The following is a 25,682-nucleotide window of genomic DNA, read 5'->3' as shown; positions in this document are numbered from 1 at the left end:
TTTTTCCATTGGTTTATTTGGCAAATCGCAGTAAGAACTTTCTTATCACACTCCACAGTTCGTTTGAAAAACCACTTTTGAGAAAGCAAACGTCAAAACTTGGCAAGGAAAACACAAAGCCCTCCAAGTTGCAAGAATAAGCTCAAATTTTTATTTTCTCGACAGGTTGAAGCATGAATTTTCCAGCAATATCTACGTGAAATTAATCTAATTACCTTACTGCTTAGGGCTTAGTGATTACTTTCGTTCATTCATCAGTCATATACTCCGAAAAGATCATGAAACAAAAAATTGAATCAGGACAAAATGTTGTTTTATTTCAGTTCTTTGTAATTATTTCCCCTGGACTCGGAACTTTACTTTCAAATCATTTTTAGAAATACCATCAATAAGTATTAGAATGCATTCGTTCCTAGGATCCTACTGCTCCAAGTATTATAGTCGTTATATCGTAAAGCAATTCCGGTACTGGGGACAATTCCACGAGATTCTCATTTCATGTTTTGAAAAAAAAAAAGTACAAATAGGTACCTAGAATACAGTTTTTAAACAGGGTGTCTGATTATTTTGTATTCCACATTTTATAATCATCGCAAATAAAAGCACAAAAACTGCATAAAATAAACTTTTAATTTACATTAAGGAATGTAGGACAAACGTTGAATACACAGTGAATAATAATAAAACTGTATAAAAAATTAAAATGGCGATAATATGTCAATTTTAAAAACAAAACCGGATATAAAAGAAAAAAATGATTAAATTATCCGTAATCACGTAATCAGAAAATAAATCAACAAAAAAAATCACACAGGTGAAAAAAATAAAATAAATAACAAAATAAAATGATAAAATCCGTAATTAATACAATTCACATAATACGTACCACACACTGCAAGTAGCAGATGCGAACAAAAACAAACGAATACCTACTTAATCAAGTCAAAGGCTTCCCTACGGAAGATTTCGATACTTTATTCATTTGAAAAAAGGTTAGAATTTAAAAAATACATTAATTATTTACGAGCAGTTTGGCTCCGTTAGTTTCTAAATATTTTTTAGACCCGAGGGAAAAAAAGGGGATTGTTTTTTTTTTATTTGTACACCCTGTGAGTTAATAAATAAGAAGAGGACAACACATCCGCTTCTACTTCCAAAAAGAAACGAATCGTGCTCACAGAATTGAATCGACAATCCGAAGTACACATGACATTTCAACGAAATTTTAAGCATAAAAAATTGATAACAAGTTCTTAGTTTTCGAGTATTAATTATTAAATTAGAAAATGGAATGATTACGAAATATCCGTTACTCAAACACAAGTTAAAATTAAACTCGTTGTATTTCGAATAATTTTACTTCAGTATCATACCAAATTGGAGGATCAACATTTCTGAAAAAAATAATACAAATTTTTAACCAATTGACGAATTTATTCAAAGATTGAATAGATTTGATGTCACCTACCTGAGATAAATAACTCCCCACATGTAAGTCCTAAACCAAGCTGTCGTTCCACTGTTAGCTTGATACTTACGAATAAGTATAGGATGTGGAACAGGTAACAGCCCCACTAGAGTGCCATGTTGTAAAAATTTTAGAATTTCGCTCTCATCGGTCAACCCTCTGAAAAATACAAATGACAAACGTAGGAACTTTTTCATGTAAACTTAGTTGAGAGAGCTAATCTCCTGATGATCTCACTTACTTATCAATACAAATTTTTTCCACTTGAGGCACTAATACTTGTAATAATCTCATGATAGTCTGTAGGGGTAATTTTTCTTTCCAAGATTTTACCCATTCGGTAGTTGGAACCCAGGTGTTATCATTGGTCTGAAAAATAAGCATCGTTTTATTAAAATAAACTCATTTCGTTTCTGATTTATTAATCATATACATACTTTCACAGGTCCTAAACTTGGCGACGGTTTTGAAACGCAATTTTCTGTTATTTTCAAATTTTTAAGATCATTATTATTCGAGGTGACTAGTTCAGCCGGAATTTCACAGGTGCCAGGATGCGCACTTTCTCGTTCCGTCATCTTCATTACACCTTTAGAAACACAATTATCGTTAAATCAGGAGGGAAAAGATCAAAAAGAAAACAAAACTGAATTACAATTGAATTACCCACCAGGAGTTTCCATCAGTGTAGCCTTCAAGGTTCCTGGTTCTGCAGGCAAAGCTGGTTTTGATCCTTCCATGCTGGGCGTTTCAGGAATATTTTCTTCAGGAGGAGCTTCGACGACGTTTTTCTTCATCCTCCTGCTAAGGCATTTGTTGATAGTACCACAATCGATAGGTAAATTCGCTAGCGAATGGAATACTTGTCTTTTTCTGATAATAGTGTACACTAGATTCGAATTACCTGCGAAATAAACGAGAAATTTAGTAAATTGAATTCCAATATGGATTGTCGATAATGGCTTTATTTATTCTCTGGATATGTTTCAAATACAAGGAATTAGGGAACTGACAAACTGAGACTTTAATAAATAAAGAGGTATTTGATTTTTGAAATTTCATACCGGATAAATCTTATAAATCTCATTTTGATTTTTCTACAGGCTGAAAGGACTAAAGTTTGCACAGAGAAAATGAAATTGATCCAGGAAAATTTAGGATTAACCTTGACAAACTGGGTTGTTCTCCAATTTCAAAATAACAAAATAAGAATGAATATTTACCATCGAATTGATACTGAATTAAGTTATTGAATATTTCCAACAGGAAGAATACCAAATGATGATTGGTCGGCGACGAAAATAAAAACCACGGCGTACTAAATGCTTCTAATAAATGCAAAAGTTTGGTACTGGCTACCATTGAAAGCATCTTCAGATAAGGAGATACTGAAAATAACCACGCCAAACGGTTACAAACAAATAAGATTGTTTATGAAGACTAACGAAATTATTTGTATACCATTGACTAGAATTGTGAGTAAGCAATCAAACAATGGCTGCAATCTTTGGTGTCCGGTTGTAATTATTTTATGAAAAACTGTTATGAGAAGATCAGCGTGTGTACCTATAGATTGATTAATCATTAGAGATTTGATCGAAATAAGCAAAAATAGAGTAAATTTGAAAATTAAGTACCTGTGAATACTGGAATATCCATTGGGATAGTAGCGGTGTAGGGTTTATTGAGCCTAACACCAAAATTCCGTTCTCCGCTCAATAACAACAGAATGAAAACTCCTATATGCATTAGACCAACTCGAGCTGAAATGTATTTTTTTTGACAAAGAACAAATCATCAATAAATAATTAAAGTAAATTATTGAATTATTTAGAGATAGTAATCTTACATTGATCAGCTCTAGAATCATTGAGATGGAATAAAATGGGAACCAAGATGTCCAGAACATCGCTGCTTTTCAATACGTAATACAAAAATTTCTGAAAACGAAATAAAAATGACGGATAAAAACTTCAGTACATTTAAGTAATTTTTTTTATTCCTTTGAAGGCAAACATTACCTTATTATAATCGCATAATTTCCAGAAAAATACCAAAAGTTCTTGATGAAATTGAATTTTTTTAGTAGAATTCGGTAGATACGTCTGAACCAGCGGATTATTAAGTAATCTTGTGAATCCTTGCATAATAAAATGGAAATCATCATCCCGATGTATGCGCGATAAATAATTAATGAATAAGTTTTCTTGATTTCCACACTGAAAAAAATCAATAAAATTAATTCTCGTTGTTACGAAAAAAATTAACCATACAGAGTGATTTCCACCAACTTACCTCATCAGCTGTTGAAGTATCATGATCCAGTGTTACGATAAGTATTTGCAAACACACTTCTACCAAAGGTTCCATTGTATCTGTAAACAACAGATGATTGTATGGTACACCCATACCAACTGGGTCATAAGCGCAGACTGTGTTCAATAGAGATGTAAACATCGGTAACGCGTGACGATTTTCTGTCGACGTTAAGTACTGTATCCAGTTATTTGGCGTTTCACAGGGATCTAAAAAATCGTGAAAATTAAATTAATTTAATATAATTACGTATCTTGAAGAACAAATAATGGTAAAATATTTTTACCTGATGGAGGTTTGTACATGATTTCGCTGAAGCATGTCAAAAGTAACTTCAGCAGTTCTGTTCTAGCTGTATCGTAGGTGGGATAATGAGGCGGAGAGTTAGCAAAGCCTACACCTTTCTCCCAAATATACTCGCAGCTGTCGATAGCTTGTAAATCTTCTGCTTTATCCTAAAATATACGATAAATTATCGAACAACTCAATTACAAGAATAATTCATAATTCTTCGAAATGGAAATTACCGGTCCAGATTTTTTATTCGTAGCTACCGTGAAATCGGGACAAAACAAAAGATCCTGAAAATATTTTAAAAAATTGAAAAAAACTCTCAAACACGAATACCAACAATTAATTTGTAGGTTTCTTACGCAAATAGCACCAAGTAGCAACTGAGCCAGGGGGACTGCATTTGGATCATCCTCTGATCTTGCTTTTACAGTCGACCAAAAATATCCATGCCAATCCGGATCCTCGAAAATATAAGGCAGTAATCTCGTAAGGAGCCGACAACAATTCAATACTGAAAAATAAAATAATTTGTCAGTCTTCTGAATCAAACTCATTCAAATTATACCTACTTACTGCTGGCAAAAAACATACCTGTTTGTTGTTCTTGCTGCGTACGACAGCTGTTATCGACTGCCTTAATCATTTTTTCTACAGCTTTGTTACATAGGGTGGCAAGATTGGCTGGAGCTTCTTCTCGTAATGATCGAACTTCAGGCGCCGGTATCAAAGTGAAAACATCTTGAATATTTAGAACATTTTCACACCAAAACTGATCCCAGAAGATTTCATCGCCAGCGTCGATAGGTTGCTAAAATGAAACACAAACGAGATTACTTCGTAGATGAACTAAATCTCGAAGGAAATAAGATTATTTATCTGACAAACGTTCTCAAATTCAAAAAACGAAACACCAATTTCTTTGAATTTGATATACCATTTGAAGTGTTATAACCATATGGAATGAAATGAAAACACAGGATTCCATTAATTAATGTGCATTTGCCACAGAATTGAAACAAAAGCTCAATATTGCTCACGCATATTACAGTTTTGAAACTATTTATCAAATTACCTGTGTTTTTGTGGTCAACTGAATGACAGCTTTTCGAAAATTGAGTTTAGTGTCCGAATTACCCATCTTGATCAGTCTGTTTTCCAGGTAGAAATTGAGTTACGATTGTCAGCTTCAATTAAACAACATCCACGGATCTCGAATACGAATTATTAATGAATAATACATTATTAATTAGTAGTAAAAGAACCCACTTTCATTACTTGAATGAATTCCGAAATTCGTCACGAAAAGTAGACAACAAAAGATTTTATCAGACAGCGAGACAGTTTTCTTTTACATTGTTGCCAAATACAACTAAATTTTTAAATTCCGTGTATTCAAAAGAAAAAAATGTTTATTCGAAATGAAATTTGAGATTCTCAAAATATAAACTTCGTTATATTAAATAAAAATATTCACTACTTTGCATAATTTAATTAAAATTTCTCAATTACATACGTTTCTCTAAATTTGTCAACAATGCACATTCACCGATAAGACAAAAACACTTCCATTGAGCAGCAAAGTTGAGCAAAATGAAATTGAATTGCTTATTGCTTCAAAATGTGAATTTTCCTCAAAATTGATTATCAGCTGTTTGTGTTTGATTTGAATTTGAATCAAAGAATGCTACAAAAATGCAAGATTTTGTGTTGGTGTAATTGAAATAATTGAAACAATTCTTCCCAATCATCGTCAGTATTGATCGGTGTTTCAACTCGCGTCGATATCTATCCTTCAGTATGTACTAATCGTCGAAATAACATCTACTTACACTTCGAATATGGAAAATCAAACACCTTGCTCTATCACCGAAGAGCAAGTATACAAAATGATCGAGAGAGTACGTAAATTTTAAACATTATTTATTATTATTTTGATCGAGTATCGTATAATGTGCGACTATTTCAGGTCAGATGTGAAACCCATCTTTCCCATAAACTAGCAACACATGCTGTGAATGTAGTTTTGGAGAATTTTTCAACCTTGGCGCCGCCTCCTGCTGTCCAAGTCATCACCGAGATACTTTCAAAGCTAGAAGTTTCCCCTGAAGCACCTCTTTCGTTGATCGATAATACACAAGATATGACACGATTGTTTGTCATCACAGAAGACTTAGCTTCTGTGAAAGATGATGCACAGCAACGATCATGGGAGTTGTTCGATGATCAGGCGTCAATTGTCGAATATTTGAGAGAATTTAATTGCATACTGGTAATGATTTCGTAATATACTGAGATAGTTCATCGTATTTCGCAGAAATTAATTGGATGATCCGTTATTTTCACAGACAGATGCAGACACAGCGATTAGTAAACGTTTTTTGCACATTACCGATTACTACATTGTCAATTGTTTGGCGGAATATTACCAAATGGAAACACGGTGGTTGATCAGGAATCTTTTGCTGCAGAGTTTTGATTTACTGTGCACATTATCGAGGACTGCGATACTTGTTTTAATTGCATCCGTCCTACCTTTAGAGTTGACCAGGTACATTTGCACTCGATCACATTTGGATTAAAATAATTTGTCATTGTAATAATTTTTTTTCTTTTTTTATTTCACTTTAGAGATGTACAAAATAATATTAACGATAAAGATAAACTTCTTCCAGTCATCAACGTCCTCACAAAAATATTTTCCATCGGCGAACGTTTACCAATAATTTATTTTGGTGAGCTACATTACATTTTTGTGTTTTTTTGAACTGGATGTGTGATTTTTTTCATTCTAATTTCCGTTTTTCAATTCGTTATCAGATACAATCGGGAAAGAATTCATTTTACAATTATTGAATTTAATTGAAAGCCCATCAGACGATCCTGATCAAGAAGATATAGTGATAGATCTGGTGAACTTAATTTTAGTCTATAATCTGCAATTTGACGAAAACCGTTCGATCTCAGATAATCTCACCATTCAAGCACTCTCGCAATGTGATAATCCCAAAATATTCTCCGAAACTTTACTGTTACTCTTTAATCGCGGAAGTGAGTATACATTTTTTGAGAATCAATTTCATCCAGAATGATGTTGATTTATCACGCATTTTATCATTTTCAGAGGATCCGGCAAAATTCTTGGATCACCAACCGTCTGCTGCTAATTCATTACTGAAAATTATTACCGATATTTTTGCCAGTGACGAAACATCGAATTTATTTTATAAAAATGATGTTGCCGTATTGATTGATATTGTTTTACGAAATTTAGTTGATAATTCGCCTAATTATGAGGCGAGTAATTCAATTTATTACGTACATTTACTATCGAAAAATTCGTAATTTTACCTAATTTTTGTTTCACTATTTTAGGAAAGAAATGAATGGTTAAAATTAATTTTACGAATACTACAAAAAATCGAATTATCGGATTACGCTGATAAAATATCCAAAATTCAATCGTGCATCGAACAGTTTTCAAAGGATGAAGAAAGAAAGGATTTAGATCAAGATTGTAAACTGATTGCTGATATCGAATACGTCTTATCTCAACGCGTGTCTTCCTAGCTTTATGAACAATTTTCCAGTTCAATCGCTTACATTCATTTGTGATTTATTAAACACGTACCCATTAGAAAGCATGATCTTTGTAATATTTAAATTAATTAGTGGGAACAATTTTGAATTATGTAGTAGATTGATCTATTTTGTGATCGCGAGCAAGTTTTTAATATCTACATTAATTTGTCGAATGATCTGAACATCGATCTGCACAAAAGACTTCACGTTTAGTTTTGTGAATGATTCATAGATGCATTTTGCGTTTTTTAATTACGTTAACTAATTTTAGAATTATTTTATACAACTTGCAATACTCAGAAATTTTTTTTCAAACGCGCATTTATCATGTTACCATTTTTTTCCAAAATGCACATTTGCTTTATTACGTATTATTTATTGGCTACCTTACCGGATGAATTTTAGTCTTATAGATGATGATATGCTACCATAAAGTATGATTGATTAAAATGAATGCAATTATTAATTGTGAAAGTTCTTAAAAAATATATATGTATTTAATTAATATGAGTATAAAAAAGGTTTGAATTCTCATGTACTTATTAATTTCATACAGTTCACAAATTATTATCAATATCGTGACTATATTTTTATTTCACAGCTTCAATTTCGAATTTGCCAGCAACTTTACCCCTATCAAATATTCAGTTATTGTCCATTACTTGTGATTTTTCTTTGTGTTGCTAGAATAGTAAGTAATAATTCACTTCGTAACAGCAGAAATTTAATTGGAATCTCGTAATTAGAAGTTACAAATTACGTAAAAAAAAAAATGACCAAGTTTGGTTTGGTGTTTCATGGTTTTTTCAAAATGATTATTGATTTTACAGGTTATTGCTCTGAGTGATATATGGAAAATCCTGAGATATAGCAAATTTTCTAATGCAAAATCATGGTATTATGGTATACTATATTATTTTCAGACTAATCTTCATTTCTGATCAGAGATGAGCAGATTTCATCCGCAAAGAAATTCAACATAATATATTTTTCGAAGCTTTGTTTGTATTGGGGAAAGTGCTTATCTCTGCAGAAATGAATTTGATTTTGAATAATACTTCATCTTAATTCCTTTTCAACAGATAGAACTATGTATTCAGAAAGTATCGTGGCAACATGTTTCAGTCATACGATTGTGATCATCAGTTTGAATGCATTACTCTTAATTGGAATTCTAAAAGTATAAAATCTATTTCAACTAGGTATCTATTGCTAATTTTTTTTTCCAAGAACTTGCTTTCACCTTGAAGTTTTATTATTTAAGGTTGATGAAAATTCATATCCTTATCCATGGTTGGTCGTAGAGTTCATTGAAATGGGTTTACAATTCTTTAAATTGATATACGAGTGGTCGTTTTCAATTGGTATTTATGGTCTAAGTGAGTTGTTCGTATTCCATTCAACTGATTTATACTTTAATAGTAATAATTTAATGAATTATTTTTCAGTTTGGAAATTCAATTTTTGGGCAGTGACCGGTTGTTTAGTATTAGGAAAGACGTGCGTAACAAAGGAGGAATTGATGTGATTTTTTAACCGAATAAATTTATTAAGTTTATATACTTCGGTTTTCGAGTTTTATTGGTAAAATTTATGGATACTTAGTAGGTATAAAATCAAAATAACTTGAAATCATTGGCAAACAAATAAAAGATCGTGGGCTAAGGACAGTTTTTTTTTATGAATAAAGGAGAAAGCGAGCGTTTTAATGTGTGTTAAATATGTATGTTTATTCTAGATTATTTTTTAAAAAGCTAAACGTAGATTTACCTATCTGCTCAGTATTGGTATTGACGATCGAAGTTGTGAGTAAACAGTGTAGTAAGAAATTAGGTATGTGAATTATTTCACGTAAGCGTACAGAGTTTGCATACCGATCTCCTGAAGGCATATTTCAAAAGAAGTTAGTTTTCATTCGAACAAAATTACCTATTTCAAATTCAACTCTTATATTTATACGTATTTTACAACAAAAATCATCTCTCCAGTATAAACTCAAATAATTAATCAAAATGAAAACTGATTCTTTCTTAAATGAATAATTTCAACACGAACAAGCTTTAAAATCCGTTTTTTCAAGAACTTAGTTGAAATTGTAAATATCGTTATCCGACTGATTCTTCTTTTTATTGGCATCTACCGGTTCCTCGACCTTTTTTTTCGATCGTGCAGTTTTCGACGTTGACGAAGCAACATTTCGTGCTTTTTCTGGAGTAAGAAGTCGTCTTTTACTCTTTGTCGATTCTTGAGTCGCCGCTTGCGTTTGTAGACCTATCTGAAATTATTCAAAATTCTCTATAACTTTTCAAATTCTTTACAAATAATGAAAATTTCATTGAGATTTACCTCGATTTCTTTTTTCAGTTTCGCTACCAAGTTTTGCTCGTTTTTCACATGATTAGTCAATGCAACTAATTGCTTATTCAATTCTTGTACCGTAATGTATTTCGCTTGATGCACATTTTGTTTCAAAGCAAGAATAGCACTATCACTCGTCTGAAAAAAACCATTTGATTGATTTCAAATTAGTCAAGAATTCAAGATTGATGAAACTAGGTATTTACACTCTTACTTTAATTGAATCTGCAATGTTTTTCAGACGGTTTTCTTTTTCGATCACTTCTTTCTCTAGCATAAGCCCCTCAGCTGCACATTCCTTCAATTGTTTCTCTAAATCTTTAATTTGAGATTCTTGTTTACAAATTTGATCAAGTAACGGATCTAATTCGGTATCAATGAATTCAGATGTTACATGGCACTCGTTTTCTACGGTGAGGTAGGAATGAAGCGCATTCGCCTGTAAAAGAAGATATCGGAAAAATCATCACAGAGGTAATAAAATCAATGCTCTAGGTACCTAGCGTTATATAAACGACATATGGTGTTCTTACTTCAAGTGCGTTGACTTTGACTAAAATATCATTCGAAAATAAATTTTTCTTCAGTTCGTTGATTGCTTTCATCTTCGTTTCTAGTTCGTTATTCAATTCTAAAACATTTTTCTTCGTTGAACTTTTTTTATGTTCTAAGTCATTGATTTCTTTCATCAAACTCTCTTTTCGTGTCACTTCTTGCGAGAAACTGAAAATCAAAACGCATCATTGGAACAGTTGGTCACTTCAACACTTTACCTATTAAGGAATAGGCCTAGGTATTTAAGGATTATACCTACCTTTGTTGTTTTTCAAGTAAAGCGTTCCTTTCTTCTTGTTGTTTCTTAAGTAAAGTGTTCCTTTTCTCTGTCTGAATTTCGATTTCAGCTGAAAGTTGTTTCATTTTTCCTTCAATCGAGCGTTCTTCTTCGAGCAAATTGTTCAATTTAGTTTCTTCCTGGGTTATATTTTCTTTGTACTCGTGTAAAATATTGCATAACTGTTCTTGTTTCTAAAATATTTTCATATGAATATTATTCAGGTTTTGAAGTACATTATTGAAATTAAAATTTACAGAAACGTTACTTCAAGTTTGGTCCTTTTCTTGTTTTCCAAATCATGTAGATGATTAGAATTAGCTTCGATTTTCTTCTGTAATTCTACCAGTTCGAGTTTTTTCTCTCGGATATTTGCGTCTAATTCAACAACTTTCTGGTTATCTTTGGAAAACCTAGACTCAAAACATTTTTGTCCATAATAGTAGGTATTGTAATTATAAACATATTAAGTAACTTATTACCTATATACTTAGTAAAGGTATATGTACATTGTACCTACATTTCATTATAATTGGACAGTTGTTCCTTAATCCGAATGAATTCGTTTTGCTCGCTTTTCAATTTAGAAAATTCATCTTTTAACGAATGAAAAGTATGTTGAATCTGCAAAATATAGATAATTCGAATTTCTATTTTGATGAAAAAATCCTTGCTTTCTTGTTGGAAATATTTACCTTCATCGCTTCGTTTCTCAAGATGTGCTGTTTTTCTAAAATTTCCACGTTGGTTTGTATTTGGATTCGTTCACCCTCGTTCTTTATAAGTTCAGCGTCAGCTGCTTCATTTTTGATGGACCATTTAAGATGATTCAATTTTTCTTCATGTTGACGAATGGCAGATTTGATATCCGAATTCAACTTGTCGTATGCTTCCCATTGAGATTTCCATTCTTTGAGTTTCTCCGCTGAAAAATTAATATTGAAATTTGAAACGTTCATTCGAAACACTTATTATAACACGAAAATGATTTACCTACCTGTCAACTGTAATTGTTCAACATTCTTTTCATAAACATCTTTAACTGGTTGCAGTTCGTTGCAAATAGTTTGATATTTTTCCATCACGTAATTCCGTATATTGATTTCGGAAGTTTTCACGTAAGATATTTCATTATGCAAAGGCATCAACTCGTCTAGAAACTTGATCAATTGTTCGATTTCATCTTCCATCTTAGTTTCGCTGAAGAGATACAGAAGATAGGTGTAAGCGTTACCTAATCGAAGTCAAAGTAACTGAACTAGGCATTAATCAAATTGTCACTCACCATTCCGTTTTACGAGTGAATTTTCTGTACTGCTCGTGAAAATCACACAGCAATTGATTCTTGCGGTTAATCATATCTTCGATGTTCTGCTTTTGAGTATTCATCGTAGATTCAGCCACTTCGATTGCCTTTTGCAATTCGTTGATCTTTTTTTCCATTTCTTCCGAAAGACATTTGTAGTACACAATACCTGCGTTCGAAGCGGAACTTGCTCCATCGACTATTTTCTGCATATTGATAAACTTCGGCGGAGATTTATTCAAATCTTTCTCATCAGTTGCAAAATTTCCTGCGTTTGTCTCAACGTATTCTTGTTTCCGCGGAAATGCCTGCTTACTGTACGCATTCATGATTACTGATTTAACGAGTAGGTATATCTTCACTTGAAAAATAACTTTTAGTTTTCGCACTAAGGAAACTACTTACTACGCAAAAAGAAACTATAACGTAAGATTCTTTGAAAAATATTGATCAACTATTAATTATTAATTATTTATTCATATAAGTACCTAATCCAAAAATCCCAATCTCAGAAACTCAGCTGATCCCACAAATTATTCTAGCCTAAGCCTTGCCTAACAAGTTGCCTAACCTTGAAAACTCTGGGGAACGATGACAGACGTTTGCAAAAAAATTTCAAACAAAGGCATCGATGAGGCGATGACTCGATCAGTCGATCAGCACAAAATGATGAGATCAAATTGACCTAGTTCAATAACCTTATTTATATTTTAAATTTTTTTTTTAAATAAATAAAAATTTAAAATTTATGAAGCCGAGCATTCGATTACAGCGCTTTAGCGCTCCTCGCGCTCAATTAAAGAACTTCCGTCGCAGAAAATTATCTCATTTGCAAAGTAGGAAATCCAATTTTTCAGGTGGAGGTATCCATTGATAATAATTTTTTTTTGGAAATTTTTGTTATCAGCAATGAGAAAAAAACAACGAAGGAAAAGATGAATTTTTCTCGCGTTTGTCTTTAATATTGTCTTTTTTGAATGAATTTTCATTTTTCACTCATTCTTTGCTTTATTCGTCTATATGTGTGAGCTTTACACCCTCCGAAATTAAACGATGAATGAAACGGATAAAAATCATATGTTGGAAAATCTCAAAGTTTTCATCGATGAACAGAAAACATGGTTACGAAACACCTTGGATTTTGTTGGGTGGAATATTTCAGATTTGGAAACTCTCGCTGAGGTTAGTTCTTTTCAATTCACCTTGTTTGCTTGATTCTCAAAAACGTGTATAATTTTTAAAGTTGTTATTCCAGACGGATGAAACGCACTTCGTTCCTTGCAGTATCAATTCCGAACACCGCATACCTCGAGAAAAGCTCTTAAAGCATGAAATGAAATGTGAAAAAATAAACGGAGACTATCCTAAAATTACCGATGGATCCGATGTAGAAGTTACCATAGGTAAACCTGAATTAAGACTGTACTTATTGGAAAAAATTTTCGAATTCCGAAACTACGGATTGCTCGAGAGAAAACTTTAGAATAGCATATTCATCTAATTTTGTTTTCCAGGATATGCTGTCATTGTGATTTAGTATCATGGATGATTAATATCCTTTTTATTTGACTCAAATATCCTTTATTTATTTTACTAAGTTTTTGCGAAATATTTTACAAAGTTGAATATTATGTATCCTTAATATTTCACCTCTACACGCATTAATGATGAATAATATTCATAGATGTAAAGGACGCTATTCATTCCACTGATGGGATCAAAAGTGAACCCAACGATGATATCGATTTGACTGATAATACCACCAAAAACAAGTAAATTAAAATTTTTTATTTGATTTAATTTCCGTTAATTTCAGCATTTAAAATTTTATTGCTTTGAAATTTTCGTAGAAATAAAAGTAAAGGCGATTCAATTTGTTTAATCGAGTTACTCGCTGCTGAAAGAGATGCCAAACGAAGAAGAGCTGCTCATCGAGGAAAAAGAGTACATTCTAATAAAAAAAGCTACGTCGAAGTGAGTCAGAATTAATTCATTCTTACAAAAATCAACTTCCGAGCACTAAAACTTGTGTCGAATATAGGTTCTGAGAGAAGTAGTTGCCAGTCAAATGGAATCCTTGAATGAAAGATTCGATATAGAAACGGGATCTGATGCAGTCGAGGTTGAAACCGCTCAAAAAGCAGTAATTCAGCCGCGTATCGATTCGTATTTAGGCGTTGGTAGTAAATATTACGATGGAAATCCGTTTAAACGCTGGATGCATATAGAAAAAGAAGAAAAAGAATTACTCGAAGAAACGCAAAGCGGTGATAATGAAAAACACCCTGATAATTATCGTCGTCGTGAAAGCTCTAGTGAAAGGTACAAAACGCGCGAGAGATCGAGATGTGATTATGATAATGATGGAAGACATCGTAGACATCGAGAACATTCTAAAGATAATAATTATAGGTATCGTGATTATAAATTCAACGACGATCGCGACAATTATTCCAAAAGACGCGATGAGAAGAGTTCCTCGCATTATGATAATGAAAAATACTCGCAGAAAAGATCTCATAAAGAAGATCGTCTGAAAGAAAAGCATCGTGGTGATAATTTCTCTGATTCGTACGACTATAGGATGAAACGTGAGAAAAGGTCGCGAGAACGGTCTCAGGAATTTTCTGAGAAGCATAAAAATTTTTCTCATTCTTATACACATGAGATAAAACGTGAAAAAAGGTCGCGAGAAAGATCTCATGATTCTTCAGTGGGACGTAAGAATGTTCATGATCTATACGAATCCATCGTCAGATCTGCGATGAAATGTGAAAAAAGGTCGCAAGAACCATCTCGAGATTTTTCTGAAAAACATAAGAAGAAACGAAAGAAAAAGTCACGCGAACGATCAAATGATTCTTCTGATGGACATAAGAAAAAACACAAAAAAAGTTCGCATAAACAATCTGTTCATAAGAAAAAGCATCATAAATCGAAGCATCATGATTCAAATACCGAATAAAGTTGAGCTATTTAATTTTTAGTTCATTTTTTCCCTTTATTGTATTGACTATCGACCATCCCTCGGAGTAATCTCCTCATTTAATTTTTTTTTTAAATGCAGAAATAAAAATTTGAATCAAAAAATTGAATTATTTCTTTCGTAAAATACCTGTAAGTGTATAGTACAATGTACAATCGTTAACTTATTGCTAGAAAAGGTTTGACCTATGCAAAAGCCAAGAGTATTTTGGATGAGTAAAGTGTTACTAATGTATTCGCCATTTCGCATAAATTTGAATACGAGTGAATTTCTTGAAATACACTTGATTATTAATATGAATGCAAATTTTTTACAAACAATGTAGCGTGCTGACAATTCTACTTTAAATAATAATGTAATCTATCGTACCTACCTACGAACGTAATCTTATCTAGAATTTGAAATATGTAGATATACGTTTACTCAAATCATTCTATTTTAATGATTTAGGTAGATTCCATTCGGTATAAGGTTAGGTACGTAGGTACAATGTATCAAATTGCGCTGAACCGGGCAATAAACCTAGAAACCAATGATTATTAATCAAAATTCAGTGATCTTTGATCCGGAAACCTTTTAATTGTTGCTAGGAGAATGAATAGCGTACATGCATAATGCGCGGTTTCTATATTTATTGGTATATTTTATACCTATGCAGATTGAATCGAATACATAAATTAAAATATCACCCCAAATTTTCCTACCTACCTATTGAATTTCAAAAATACGAAGGAACGTTGGGTGTAGATACTTGATGGAAATTGAAGCACTTTTGCGTGTGGATTTTTCGAAGTTCAACAACCGAAAGAATAGATAACTATTTTTCATTTTCTAATGACTAATGAGAAAGCTGGATTCGTTGAAACAGCGAATTTTTATTTAGTGAGAAAGTTCATAAATCATTGATTCTGTGGTTTCAAAGTTGAAACTCAAGAATATTCAAACTGTTAGAATCACTCAAATTTTTTTCAAAATTCATTCGACTCTAATGATTGGATATATATCTACTTAATCCTCATAACTTTATTCAAAATGCTTTTTTACATAGACTTTTGTAGAATTAACGATGAAATTTGATACCTATTCAGAACGTTTTCCCTTCGGTATCAGCTTTTCTGTTATCAAATAGGTGGGTAGCTAAATCCACGACTGTTCTATAACACTGTTGGTTTTCTGACAAGTGTTTGAATCATCGATATTCTGTACACATTGTTGACAATGTTTATTTAATTGAAATATCGTATCAGTGAGTGGGTGAATTTCAGTTACCCCATCGAACTAAAATTTTTTCAAATCCACACGATTAGTGAATATATTTCAGTATTAAAAACGACTGATTGAATGAAAATCATGAATCTAAAGATTCGGAACGATGCAATAGGAACAAATATGAAGGATCAATTTTGCAGTACCTACCTTTCTTATAGTCACTCCATCATCTGCGCAAACAATTCTAAAAATGTCATACTTACCTACATAATACAGTGATCCCCAGAACATGAACGCTGAGCAGCATTCATTTCAAAATAGGTATAATATCTGGATAGGTAAGTCGATTTTCTTTTTCATTCGTAAGGAAAATTGACTCAAGAAATATGAAATTTCCATTCGCATTTAGTATTTTCAGTTACCTACACATACATATCATATACAATTCTACGTATAAAATCGTGCAAGTTGAACAAACTTAAGACCTAAAGGGAAAGCTTTATTATAATATAACGGAAGGGACTGGTGTAAAACCAACAAACCTAGTACAAATAATTATTACTATAAGTACCCACCAAACTAAATACTTCATTGTTTTGCTATTTCTACCACATAAATGGAGACATTCTAAACTTGATCATTATCAAAGCGTACAATAGACGATGCTGGATTGTTTCATGCTACGTTGCCAAGTCATGAAGAGTGTGCTTGAGATACATTTTATGGACGCATTTGCGCCGAAGTAATGACACAGCTATCAAAATTTGTTATAAAATGTGTTTTATTCATGAAAATAATGTTTTCCGAGAGCTTTGTATCTTATATATACTGGCCAACGTTTTAATGGAGAAGCTTGAGAGGAATCATATTTCTCCACAAATTGGTGTGAAATTGGAAGTCAGAAGTTGAGTAGATCTGGCTGCAGAAAAATTCACCTTAGATATTCAATTAAATTTTAAGCAAGCAGATATTGAAATACAAATGAAGTTTTTTCAAAGCATTGAAATATTTTTCAGAACTCTTCTGATGCAATTTCAGTTTTATAGGTTGATGTAACAAGTGAATGTGTGCTGATACCACACTGCTCAAATTTATAGTAGGTACCTATATATTAGCCTCAAGTTAAGATTGATAGGTAGATGATTTCTACTTTTCCCCAATTCTGAACGTTTCAGATTACATAATATTGAAAAAAAAATCCACGAAGCAGGTAAGTGTGTCTACGAAGATGTGTGCAATGTTAAGCATAATGAAATTTATTCCAGGAAGAACAAAGTGAACGAGAATAAAATAAAGTAGGTAAATCAACTATTTAATTCCCTTATTGTGTTTACATAGATTAGCAAGTTTGTTACAATTTTAAACTAATCCTTCGTGAATTCATTAAGCAATTATAAACTTGGCGATTTTGAAAGTTGCGCTGTTTTCTGTAATCAAATTTAATGAAATTTGAAATTCTGACAACTTCGTTGAAAAATACACGAGGATTATTCTGGATAGTAAAGTACACAGCGTGGGTTCCTAATATCCGTTCAACTTATCTCATATCACTGAACATCAGAACAGGATGAAATGAATAATGAGTATAAAAATAGAAAACTTATCTAATTTCATTCGGAAATGTCAATTTCATTTGCAAAAAAAAAATAAAAAATAAATGTAATAATGGTACTGTACGTATAGTGTATACTCAATAATATAAAAAAATTTATATTTGCATCTATTTGCATGACCTAGGTTGGTATGTAATACCTATAGATTTTTTTTTTTTTGGTTAAATAAATAAACGAACATTTCAATAAATGCTCATACTTATATTATTATTGTGGTAAACCAGTTTTGAAAAGTTTCGTCAGCAGTTTAATTTATAAAAATGCCACACGCGACCTAAATTCTATAAAACGTACGTCTATAGAGAAAGTAACCCATTTCATGAAAGTACATATCTGATATGTCTATTTGTTTTTCTCTATACGTATTGTACAATTTTTCATGGCTTCGCTCGTTCAGCCCATTTATGATTGATTCCAAACATTTGTCACGGTAGCTGCGATAATAATTCATAACTTTTTGGAATATCTACGTGTGGTTCAATAAACACGATAGGTATAGGTTTTAGGTTTCAACGAAACAACACGTCGAAAATAACATAACATAACTTGCAAATTGCTCGTTTATATTTCCCTAGGCTTGTATGAACTTCCTATTTGAGTCAAATTTTGGTGTACTGTTTTTTGATAAAAATTTGAATGAATAGGTATTCCTCAAAGTCGTTTGGCGAATCACATTTTAGTGACTTGATTTCATAGCTTAAATTATCTTTTATTTTATTTTATTTTAGATATTATCTACCTATTAATTTATTTGCTTTGTGTAAGTATAGCTTATTGGACTTATTACTTGAACATTCTAAATTAGAAAAAATGCTTCATACTGGTCAAGAGATGAGCAAATTGGTGAATTTTTCAAAAGATTTTATCAACTCGTATTTTTTTTTTTAATTTAAAAAAAGGTTTAGGTACGTTTATTTTGTTTTAAATTAAAAACAATATTTATGTTTAATTATTAATTGATTTTTAATAAAAATAGATTTAAAATATTTGAATAAAATTTTAGTTTTAAAAAAATTACATACAAAATACCATGTAGGATTGTAGGTATGTAATTGAATTTCTATTTTTTAATATTATTTTTTTATTTTACATGTAAATTTTTTTATTGAGTACATATTCAGTGGGTATTATCAACATTTTTTTTGGTTCTAAAATCACCTATCTACGCAAATTACAGAAAATACTTGTACAAGAGAGTAAGGATTAGTTTCTGACATGAAGCCAGAAAGTAAACAATAAAATGCTGATGCACAATATGTATATTATTACCCAGCATAATATCACATTGATACTTAAGTAAGTAGTAAGTACACACTCATGAAAACCATTCTAAAAGTAGCAAAAAGGGTTGTAAAAGTGAATCGCAAACTGATAAAAGAAACAGTTTTCGATTCTCAAAACTCTTTTTTTTTAGAAAACTTTACTTTTATCTTATCATTGGTTAAAAATAACTGGAAATTCATACAGGTGTAATAATTTAATACGAATTTCTCTTACATCGTACTAACGAGACAATAATATGGAATGGATCCTCCCGTGGAAAATAGTATGACAAATAAACACCATTTTATTACTCGAATAAAAAATTGAAAACATTTTCAAATGATTTTATCGTAGAAAAAATGTATTTACTTAAAATAATCACACGGTCCATAAAATCAATAACATAATAATATTATTTGATCGATTTATGAATATGTATGGTATGTTGCTAGATAGGTAAGCTCATCGTAGACAGATAAACGGGTTGTAAAAAAAATCATCAAACGAGTAGGGAAAAAAACTCGAAACTATTTTCCCCGTACTGAAAACAATAAATTTATAAATAGGTACGAGTTCACGTGAGCGTACAATAGCGATAATTCTGTCGGGGAACAGAAAGCACCTTATTTTAAGTCCTACAAAGGGTAAAGCTATACATAGATAGATACGCATTTTTATGTGAAAATCACTATCACTTCAAACAATGCATTTAAACAAGTTCTCATTTAGGTGCACTATAGGTAACACTATGCAGTTGCCTACATATGCCTATGTAGGTACTTACGTAGTTATATGTACGTCTCATTCGTCAGCTTATGAGCCTATATAACGTTACCTACCATACGTAAATTATGGCTACACTGTTAATTGAATCCATTAGTATCTAGCTATCTACATTTTCTGCAAAAAGAGGACTAAGTAATGCTTCAATTGTACATTATTGTACAAATATTCACCATTGACTCTGGCTTTATAATATAAATGACGTAGCGTATTTATTGTATTAGGTAGGGGACTAGAGGTATATGTAGGTACTTTAATAGTACAGCTACCTGTATCCATTAAGATAGTTCAAGAGATTAAATGTTTTAAAAATTCATGCAGTAAATCGAGAATATTTGCATGTGCATAACAATTAGATACAGGCAGGTAGGTATACGTTTTGCTTTTTGCTGATCTATTTTATTTGGCTATTCTAAAATCCTAACAAATGGCAGTTTAATCAATATTGTACCTACACATGATCATTAGAAACAGGGAAGTCTTGAATGATGAATAGATTGGTGAATTTCACTCATCAGTTTGAAATATATTTTCTGCCTACAAAGCAATATTATCTGATTTCAATATGAGCTTATACTACGCTTACAGCTATGCTGCAAAGATTTATACGCTGTCAGTGACCTGATAACGAGACTAGTGTCATTTGTTACACCAGTATGACATTAATATGATTTTCTAAAACGGATGCTTCGCTTAACTGCAAGAGTTATTATTGTTCTAAAATTGGAGGCGTTTGTGTGTATTGTTCATCGTTAAATGCGCTGGTCGGCGAACAGGCTGGGTGAAGGAATGGAGAATAGGGCAAACTTCAAGTTGGTTCTGGAAACAGGGAGACATAAATTTTGGAAAAAATGGTTTCAACTGCTTATCAAGATGATTGTATACATTGTGGAGTTTTTCCCTCGCAGAAAGGCTATCATTTGGCAAATCTATTCACTAAATATTTTTGTTTTCAATTTTCATGCGACCCTGTGAAAAAGGGATTGAGAAAAATAATCCCAAAAATGGTCTGTGTGAAACCATTCTCAATTGTTTCTAAAATTTAGATAAAAAATAAAAATCCTTTTCACCATGGAATAAAATAATGTGGATATAAACTGAACAAATTTTAAATACTCATCTAACACATTTTTTTCACTACCTACTTACTTATTGTTTTTGAGATTTTGAAAAAAAATCTCAAGAAAGTATACTGTGCGTCCTGTACCTATCTACGACTGTCATTAGGTAATTCCTCTATTTTTACCACTCGACTTGACTTTCATTGCTAAATTTTCAATTAAGCTTTAGTATAACTGCAGGTCTCGTTTTAAAATTGAAATATTAAAACTGTTTCACCGGGTGGCCAAAAAATCATGCTCCACTTATCTCATGTTCATTTTTTTTTTTTTTTTTTTTTTTTTGGAATTTATGATATCTACATCAGATAGCATAGCAATGTGTAGTAGGACTTGACTGGTTTTTTTCCTGTATACATTCAGAATTGCCAATTCAATTTTTTGTAACTTTATAAGCTCAGAGAAAATGTTCAAAAGTCTCCTTCTCATCCCCCCCCCCCCCGAAATACATAGGAGGGAACAGAATTCCAGCCCACAATTTTTTAACCAACCTGTATTCTGTTATTACCTAGGTACCTATTCTTTTTTTTCTTGTAAAATAAACCGTTTAGTCGTTTGGAAATTAATGTTTTTCTTTTTTAGAGTGAAGCACAAGGACTCATGAAGTCCAAAGGCACCTACCTAGTTTATAGAAAAAATTCAGCTGCCCCAATAAAAAAATTACGAGTGCCTAACTACATAATCCAGGGTGTTTCGAGAATCATCTGCCAAAATTCAACTGTAGATCATTCTCGAGGAGACGAACAAAAAACGTTGCTATATGACTGGTTGCCTATCTTGTGAATTGAAGGAGCCACGTGCTTCGCAAAAATCGAAATTTACTAATTTTCGAAAAAATCATCAAAAATAAGGAAATGTTTGAATCATTCAAATGATACCCATAACCTATAGTACTCAAGTAGACAAACAAAAAATATTATTATGTCTGATTGCCTATCTTCAAAATTGAAGGGGCAAACTTGATTCAAAATTTCCAAGTTTGTATAGTGCCCTAGATTTTTGGGCCAACTTGAGGTAAGTACAACTACAATCTACCCTACAACTGCCAGTCCCAGGAGTAGAGAAGACAAACCTTAAGAGAGGTTTGGAGCGTCCACGTCGCAGAGGCCAGTAACTCATCTTTGGCAGGCTGGAAGCTGAGGATGAGGCTAAGACCAAACCTAACACTTTGGCGTGTGCCCAGTGTTAAAGCTGCAACCTGAATGCCTGAATGGACTACAACATCAAGCCGTCTCAGGAAGTAGGGGAGAAAATATCCCTGAAGCAGCAATAGGAAGAGCAGCAACCAGCGAAGCTTGCAAACCCCAATACCATACTCAAGACTCAAGAGTCATAAATGATGCTACTGCTAGGCACAAATCCTGTACCAAAGCGAGAATTCGGCGCTAAAACCGAACTTTGGGAAAGTCGGCTTGACAACGCAGAGGGCAACACCCCATCAAGCTATACTTCCTTGGGCTAGAAACCCATTGAAGCAAAAAAAAACAATTTCTCGAGAAAACAAAAATAAGAAGAAACTTACTGAAAATTTCAAATTTTCAAATTATGTTGGTCCCTTCAATTTTGAAGATAGGCAATTTCTCATAATAACTTTTTTTGTTTGTCTACTCAAATAAACATTTCCTCATTTTTTGGGGAATTTTTCAAAATTGGTAGATACATTTTTGGCAAAAAATTATGCAACTTCTTCAATTTACAGATAGTAAGAAAATGCTTGCTTCATTGAAATGACTTCAGTAATCTGTAGTGCTCAAATGGACGAACAAAAAATGTTATTATAACAAATTGCCTATCTTCAAATTGAATTTGAAGCATCCCAAATTTAGAAATTTTGAATCAATGTTGCCCCTTCAATTTTGAAGATGGGCAATCTGTCATAATAATATTTTTTGTTCTTCTACTCGAGCACTATGGGTTATGGGCATCATTTGAATGATTCAAACGTTTCCTTATTTTTGATGATTTTTTCGAAGTTATAGTAAATTTTGATTTTTGCGTAGCACATGGCTCCTTCAATTCACAAGATAGGCAACCAGTCATAATAACGTTTTTTGTTCGTCTACTCGAGGACTAACTACAGTTGAATTTTTGGCAGCTATAGAAGATCAAGAAAACAAATTATCATTCATCATCACTCCAAAAAAAATGTATAGGAAGTGAAAACTAAAAATGTATGGGCTCTAGACTGTTCAAAGTGACATACTTAGATGTGAGAATCAAGTAGGGAGAGGGAAGCTGAGGGAAGTCGTCAATAATTTTGAATGATTGAAACCTTGCGAAACCCCTATACAAAACTGGTTAGACAACCTTAAGAAGCCATAACAACGGGTCAATGACCTTAAAAGGCTGGACGGACAGACTGATAGACAACCTTGGAAAGCTAGATGAGCCGGTCAGTGACCTTGGGAGTCAAGACATACGACCTTAAGAGACCAGACGGACAGACAGACATACAAACGGCCTTGGGAAGCCAGAAAAACGGGTCAATGACCTTAAGAGGCCAGACATGTAAACAGACGACCTTGGACGGATAGACAGACAGACGACTATGAAAGGCTAAACAGGGGCCTTGAGAGACCATACAGGAAACAGACCACCTTGGGAAGCTTTCAGTGACCTTGAGACTCCAGGCTGCCCAGGCAGACGGTTCGATAACCTTAAGAGGCCAGCTCGGATCTCCGAAGGTAAGACTGCGCATTATGAAACGATTCCTGGCCAACTTCTAAAAATCAAATTTGGTTCAAAAATGGCAAAAAATTGAAAATTTCAACAAACGGCCCAAAAAGCTGAAATTTGATATTCTGGTGCCCTATTTTTTGTACACCGAATCACTTGGAAACAGTTTCAAACCGTTTTGAGCAATTCTGGAGGCTCCAGAACTCCAGAAAACTTTTGAAAGTTGAAATTTTAACAAACTTACCTACTCTTTTGATCTCTAGATTTATTGAAGTACTTTTACACTCGAAATTTGTCTTCCAGCTTGGATAATTTCTTTGTGAAAAAATTTTTCAAGGAGACAAATTTTCGTTAACAATAAATATTTCATTTTATTTAAGCCAATCACAAATCCATCTTCTGTAAACTTTCCTTTCCTCCTAGGACAAATTTTTCAATTTCAGTACCCAACGGATTTTTTTTTTTTTTGAGGTCATACCTGATCTATTTCTCGAAAAACGAAAGGAATTTGTCAAACGATAAATTTCAAAATCCAAATTTCAGTCACACGCCAAACTCGAACTTGAAAGATAAAAAATGAGTCTTACTCTTATTCATTATTTTTCTAAAAAGAGCTGACTATTCACGTAGGTAAACTGTACTTGACAAACTCCACCTGCACAGGAACACGTGTAAATATTCTCACACCGGACCCACAAGCACAAACCCACGCGCGTTCATCATACTTTATGAACTCTATTTCGTCAGAGTGCATTCATTATTCAATAATTGTGCATTGAAATATTCAGACATGATTATATTCGCAGCGACCCCATCGATAAGAAGGAAATACGAACCCATTACCAACAGTTCAATATTATTATGTTCAGAGGTAACTTCTGCATGAAAGAAAATTATTCGTAGGCCTACCTATACTACACCTATAATCCTGCATAACCCGTTGAAATAGGTACCTATCTATCTATCGCAAACAAACAAACGCGATATAACCTTGTATTTCATCAAGTACTCGCGGATTTTAAATCGAAAATTTGCGGAATGGAATTCATGGCGAAAAAAATTGCGAGTACATACAGGTAGGTATGCGACGAATAAATCAGGTTATACTTCAACCTGTAAAACGTAGTCGCGTTATTTAATCTGTCGAATTTCAATTGCGCCATATTTTTTTCGAAGATTATCGCGAAAAATGAGGCAACAATTTGGTTGTAAAATTAAATTTTTCGAGTTCTGTACGACCATGACAACAGTCGAGAGACAAGCGAATAGAACTGATAAGTATAATATAACGATGAAAATCACATGTGCTGTGTCAGTGTGCATCGCATTCGTCCTTCTGAATCAGCGATATAGAACTTATCAGGCTTGTATTAATCATTATTAGTCCTTGACCTGAAATTTTAATTATCTAAACCATTTGTCAGGATTGATTTTTTTTTTAATTCTCGGTTTTATTTAACGTATGGCTACAATTAATCTGCCTGTAAAAACGCCTTTGCACGGTATACCAGAACAGGAAACATTAATATTCACCCTAACAAGTCGGAAAATTATAACGGGGCTTTCGTTCGTCGTTCGCGTATAAGCTTCGTTTAGATTATTGAAATGCACATGGGCTCTTTTATCTGCCCTAATGCCTATCTATAGTGTGCCTACTTTGGCTGGGAATCGCATATTGAATAGGTATACGTGTACTATACCTATCTATTGGAAATTTAATACAATTTTACGAGTACCAACTACCACCAAGTAGGTACATATATGGGATTTGGGATTTGATTTCCACGTCTTTCTATCGCATCGCGTATATCGATGGGAGAAAATTTAAACAAGTGTGATATGCATGTGTAACTCAACTTTAGCTCCAACAAAAACAGGCAA

General features: G+C 32.7%; 4 protein-coding genes across 6 annotated transcripts; 2 read left to right on the top strand and 2 right to left on the bottom strand.

Moving 5' to 3' along the window:
* Nucleotides 1–612: 612 nt before the first annotated feature.
* On the bottom strand, nucleotides 613–5,462 carry LOC135831154 (protein HID1). Its single transcript, XM_065343434.1, has 16 exons — nucleotides 5,151–5,462; nucleotides 4,670–4,886; nucleotides 4,438–4,589; nucleotides 4,312–4,365; nucleotides 4,071–4,239; nucleotides 3,764–3,993; nucleotides 3,490–3,687; nucleotides 3,318–3,408; nucleotides 3,106–3,231; nucleotides 2,930–3,034; nucleotides 2,692–2,856; nucleotides 2,139–2,372; nucleotides 1,906–2,057; nucleotides 1,710–1,837; nucleotides 1,469–1,627; nucleotides 613–1,394 (listed from the first exon to the last, which is right to left on the bottom strand). The coding sequence occupies exons 1-16, from the start codon at nucleotides 5,214–5,216 to the stop codon at nucleotides 1,331–1,333; spliced, it is 2,310 nt and encodes a 769-aa protein (XP_065199506.1). The 5' UTR covers nucleotides 5,217–5,462; the 3' UTR covers nucleotides 613–1,330.
* Nucleotides 5,463–5,662: 200 nt separating this feature from the next.
* LOC135831155 (NCK-interacting protein with SH3 domain) lies at nucleotides 5,663–8,189 on the top strand. Its single transcript, XM_065343435.1, has 7 exons — nucleotides 5,663–5,976; nucleotides 6,045–6,347; nucleotides 6,424–6,626; nucleotides 6,707–6,810; nucleotides 6,896–7,126; nucleotides 7,200–7,372; nucleotides 7,451–8,189. The coding sequence occupies exons 1-7, from the start codon at nucleotides 5,917–5,919 to the stop codon at nucleotides 7,643–7,645; spliced, it is 1,269 nt and encodes a 422-aa protein (XP_065199507.1). The 5' UTR covers nucleotides 5,663–5,916; the 3' UTR covers nucleotides 7,646–8,189.
* A 1,272-nt stretch (nucleotides 8,190–9,461) lies between these two features.
* Nucleotides 9,462–12,954, bottom strand: LOC135831152 (repetitive organellar protein-like). Of its 2 annotated transcripts, XM_065343430.1 has the most exons (11): nucleotides 12,559–12,954; nucleotides 12,133–12,487; nucleotides 11,845–12,047; nucleotides 11,543–11,772; nucleotides 11,368–11,471; nucleotides 11,116–11,260; nucleotides 10,830–11,041; nucleotides 10,549–10,738; nucleotides 10,230–10,454; nucleotides 10,004–10,153; nucleotides 9,462–9,932 (listed from the first exon to the last, which is right to left on the bottom strand). In XM_065343430.1, exons 2-11 carry the CDS (start codon nucleotides 12,480–12,482, stop codon nucleotides 9,741–9,743), a joined length of 2,001 nt encoding a protein of 666 aa, XP_065199502.1. In that variant the 5' UTR covers nucleotides 12,483–12,487; nucleotides 12,559–12,954; the 3' UTR covers nucleotides 9,462–9,740. The 2 variants fall into 2 exon arrangements, with proteins under 2 accessions (XP_065199502.1, XP_065199501.1); XM_065343429.1 differs by having other exon boundaries at nucleotides 12,133–12,954.
* Nucleotides 12,955–13,066: 112 nt separating this feature from the next.
* Nucleotides 13,067–15,258, top strand: LOC135831153 (ankyrin repeat domain-containing protein 11-like). Of its 2 annotated transcripts, none has more exons than XM_065343433.1 (5): nucleotides 13,067–13,335; nucleotides 13,409–13,556; nucleotides 13,838–13,925; nucleotides 14,004–14,127; nucleotides 14,195–15,258. In XM_065343433.1, the coding sequence occupies exons 1-5, from the start codon at nucleotides 13,207–13,209 to the stop codon at nucleotides 15,116–15,118; spliced, it is 1,413 nt and encodes a 470-aa protein (XP_065199505.1). In that variant the 5' UTR covers nucleotides 13,067–13,206; the 3' UTR covers nucleotides 15,119–15,258. The 2 variants fall into 2 exon arrangements, with proteins under 2 accessions (XP_065199505.1, XP_065199504.1); XM_065343432.1 differs by having other exon boundaries at nucleotides 13,397–13,556.
* The last annotated feature ends 10,424 nt before the right edge of the window (nucleotides 15,259–25,682 follow it).

Source organism: Planococcus citri, chromosome 1, assembly GCF_950023065.1.
Source record: "Planococcus citri chromosome 1, ihPlaCitr1.1, whole genome shotgun sequence".
Taxonomy (NCBI): domain Eukaryota; kingdom Metazoa; phylum Arthropoda; class Insecta; order Hemiptera; family Pseudococcidae; genus Planococcus; species Planococcus citri.
This window is presented reverse-complemented; position numbering and strand designations above follow the sequence as displayed.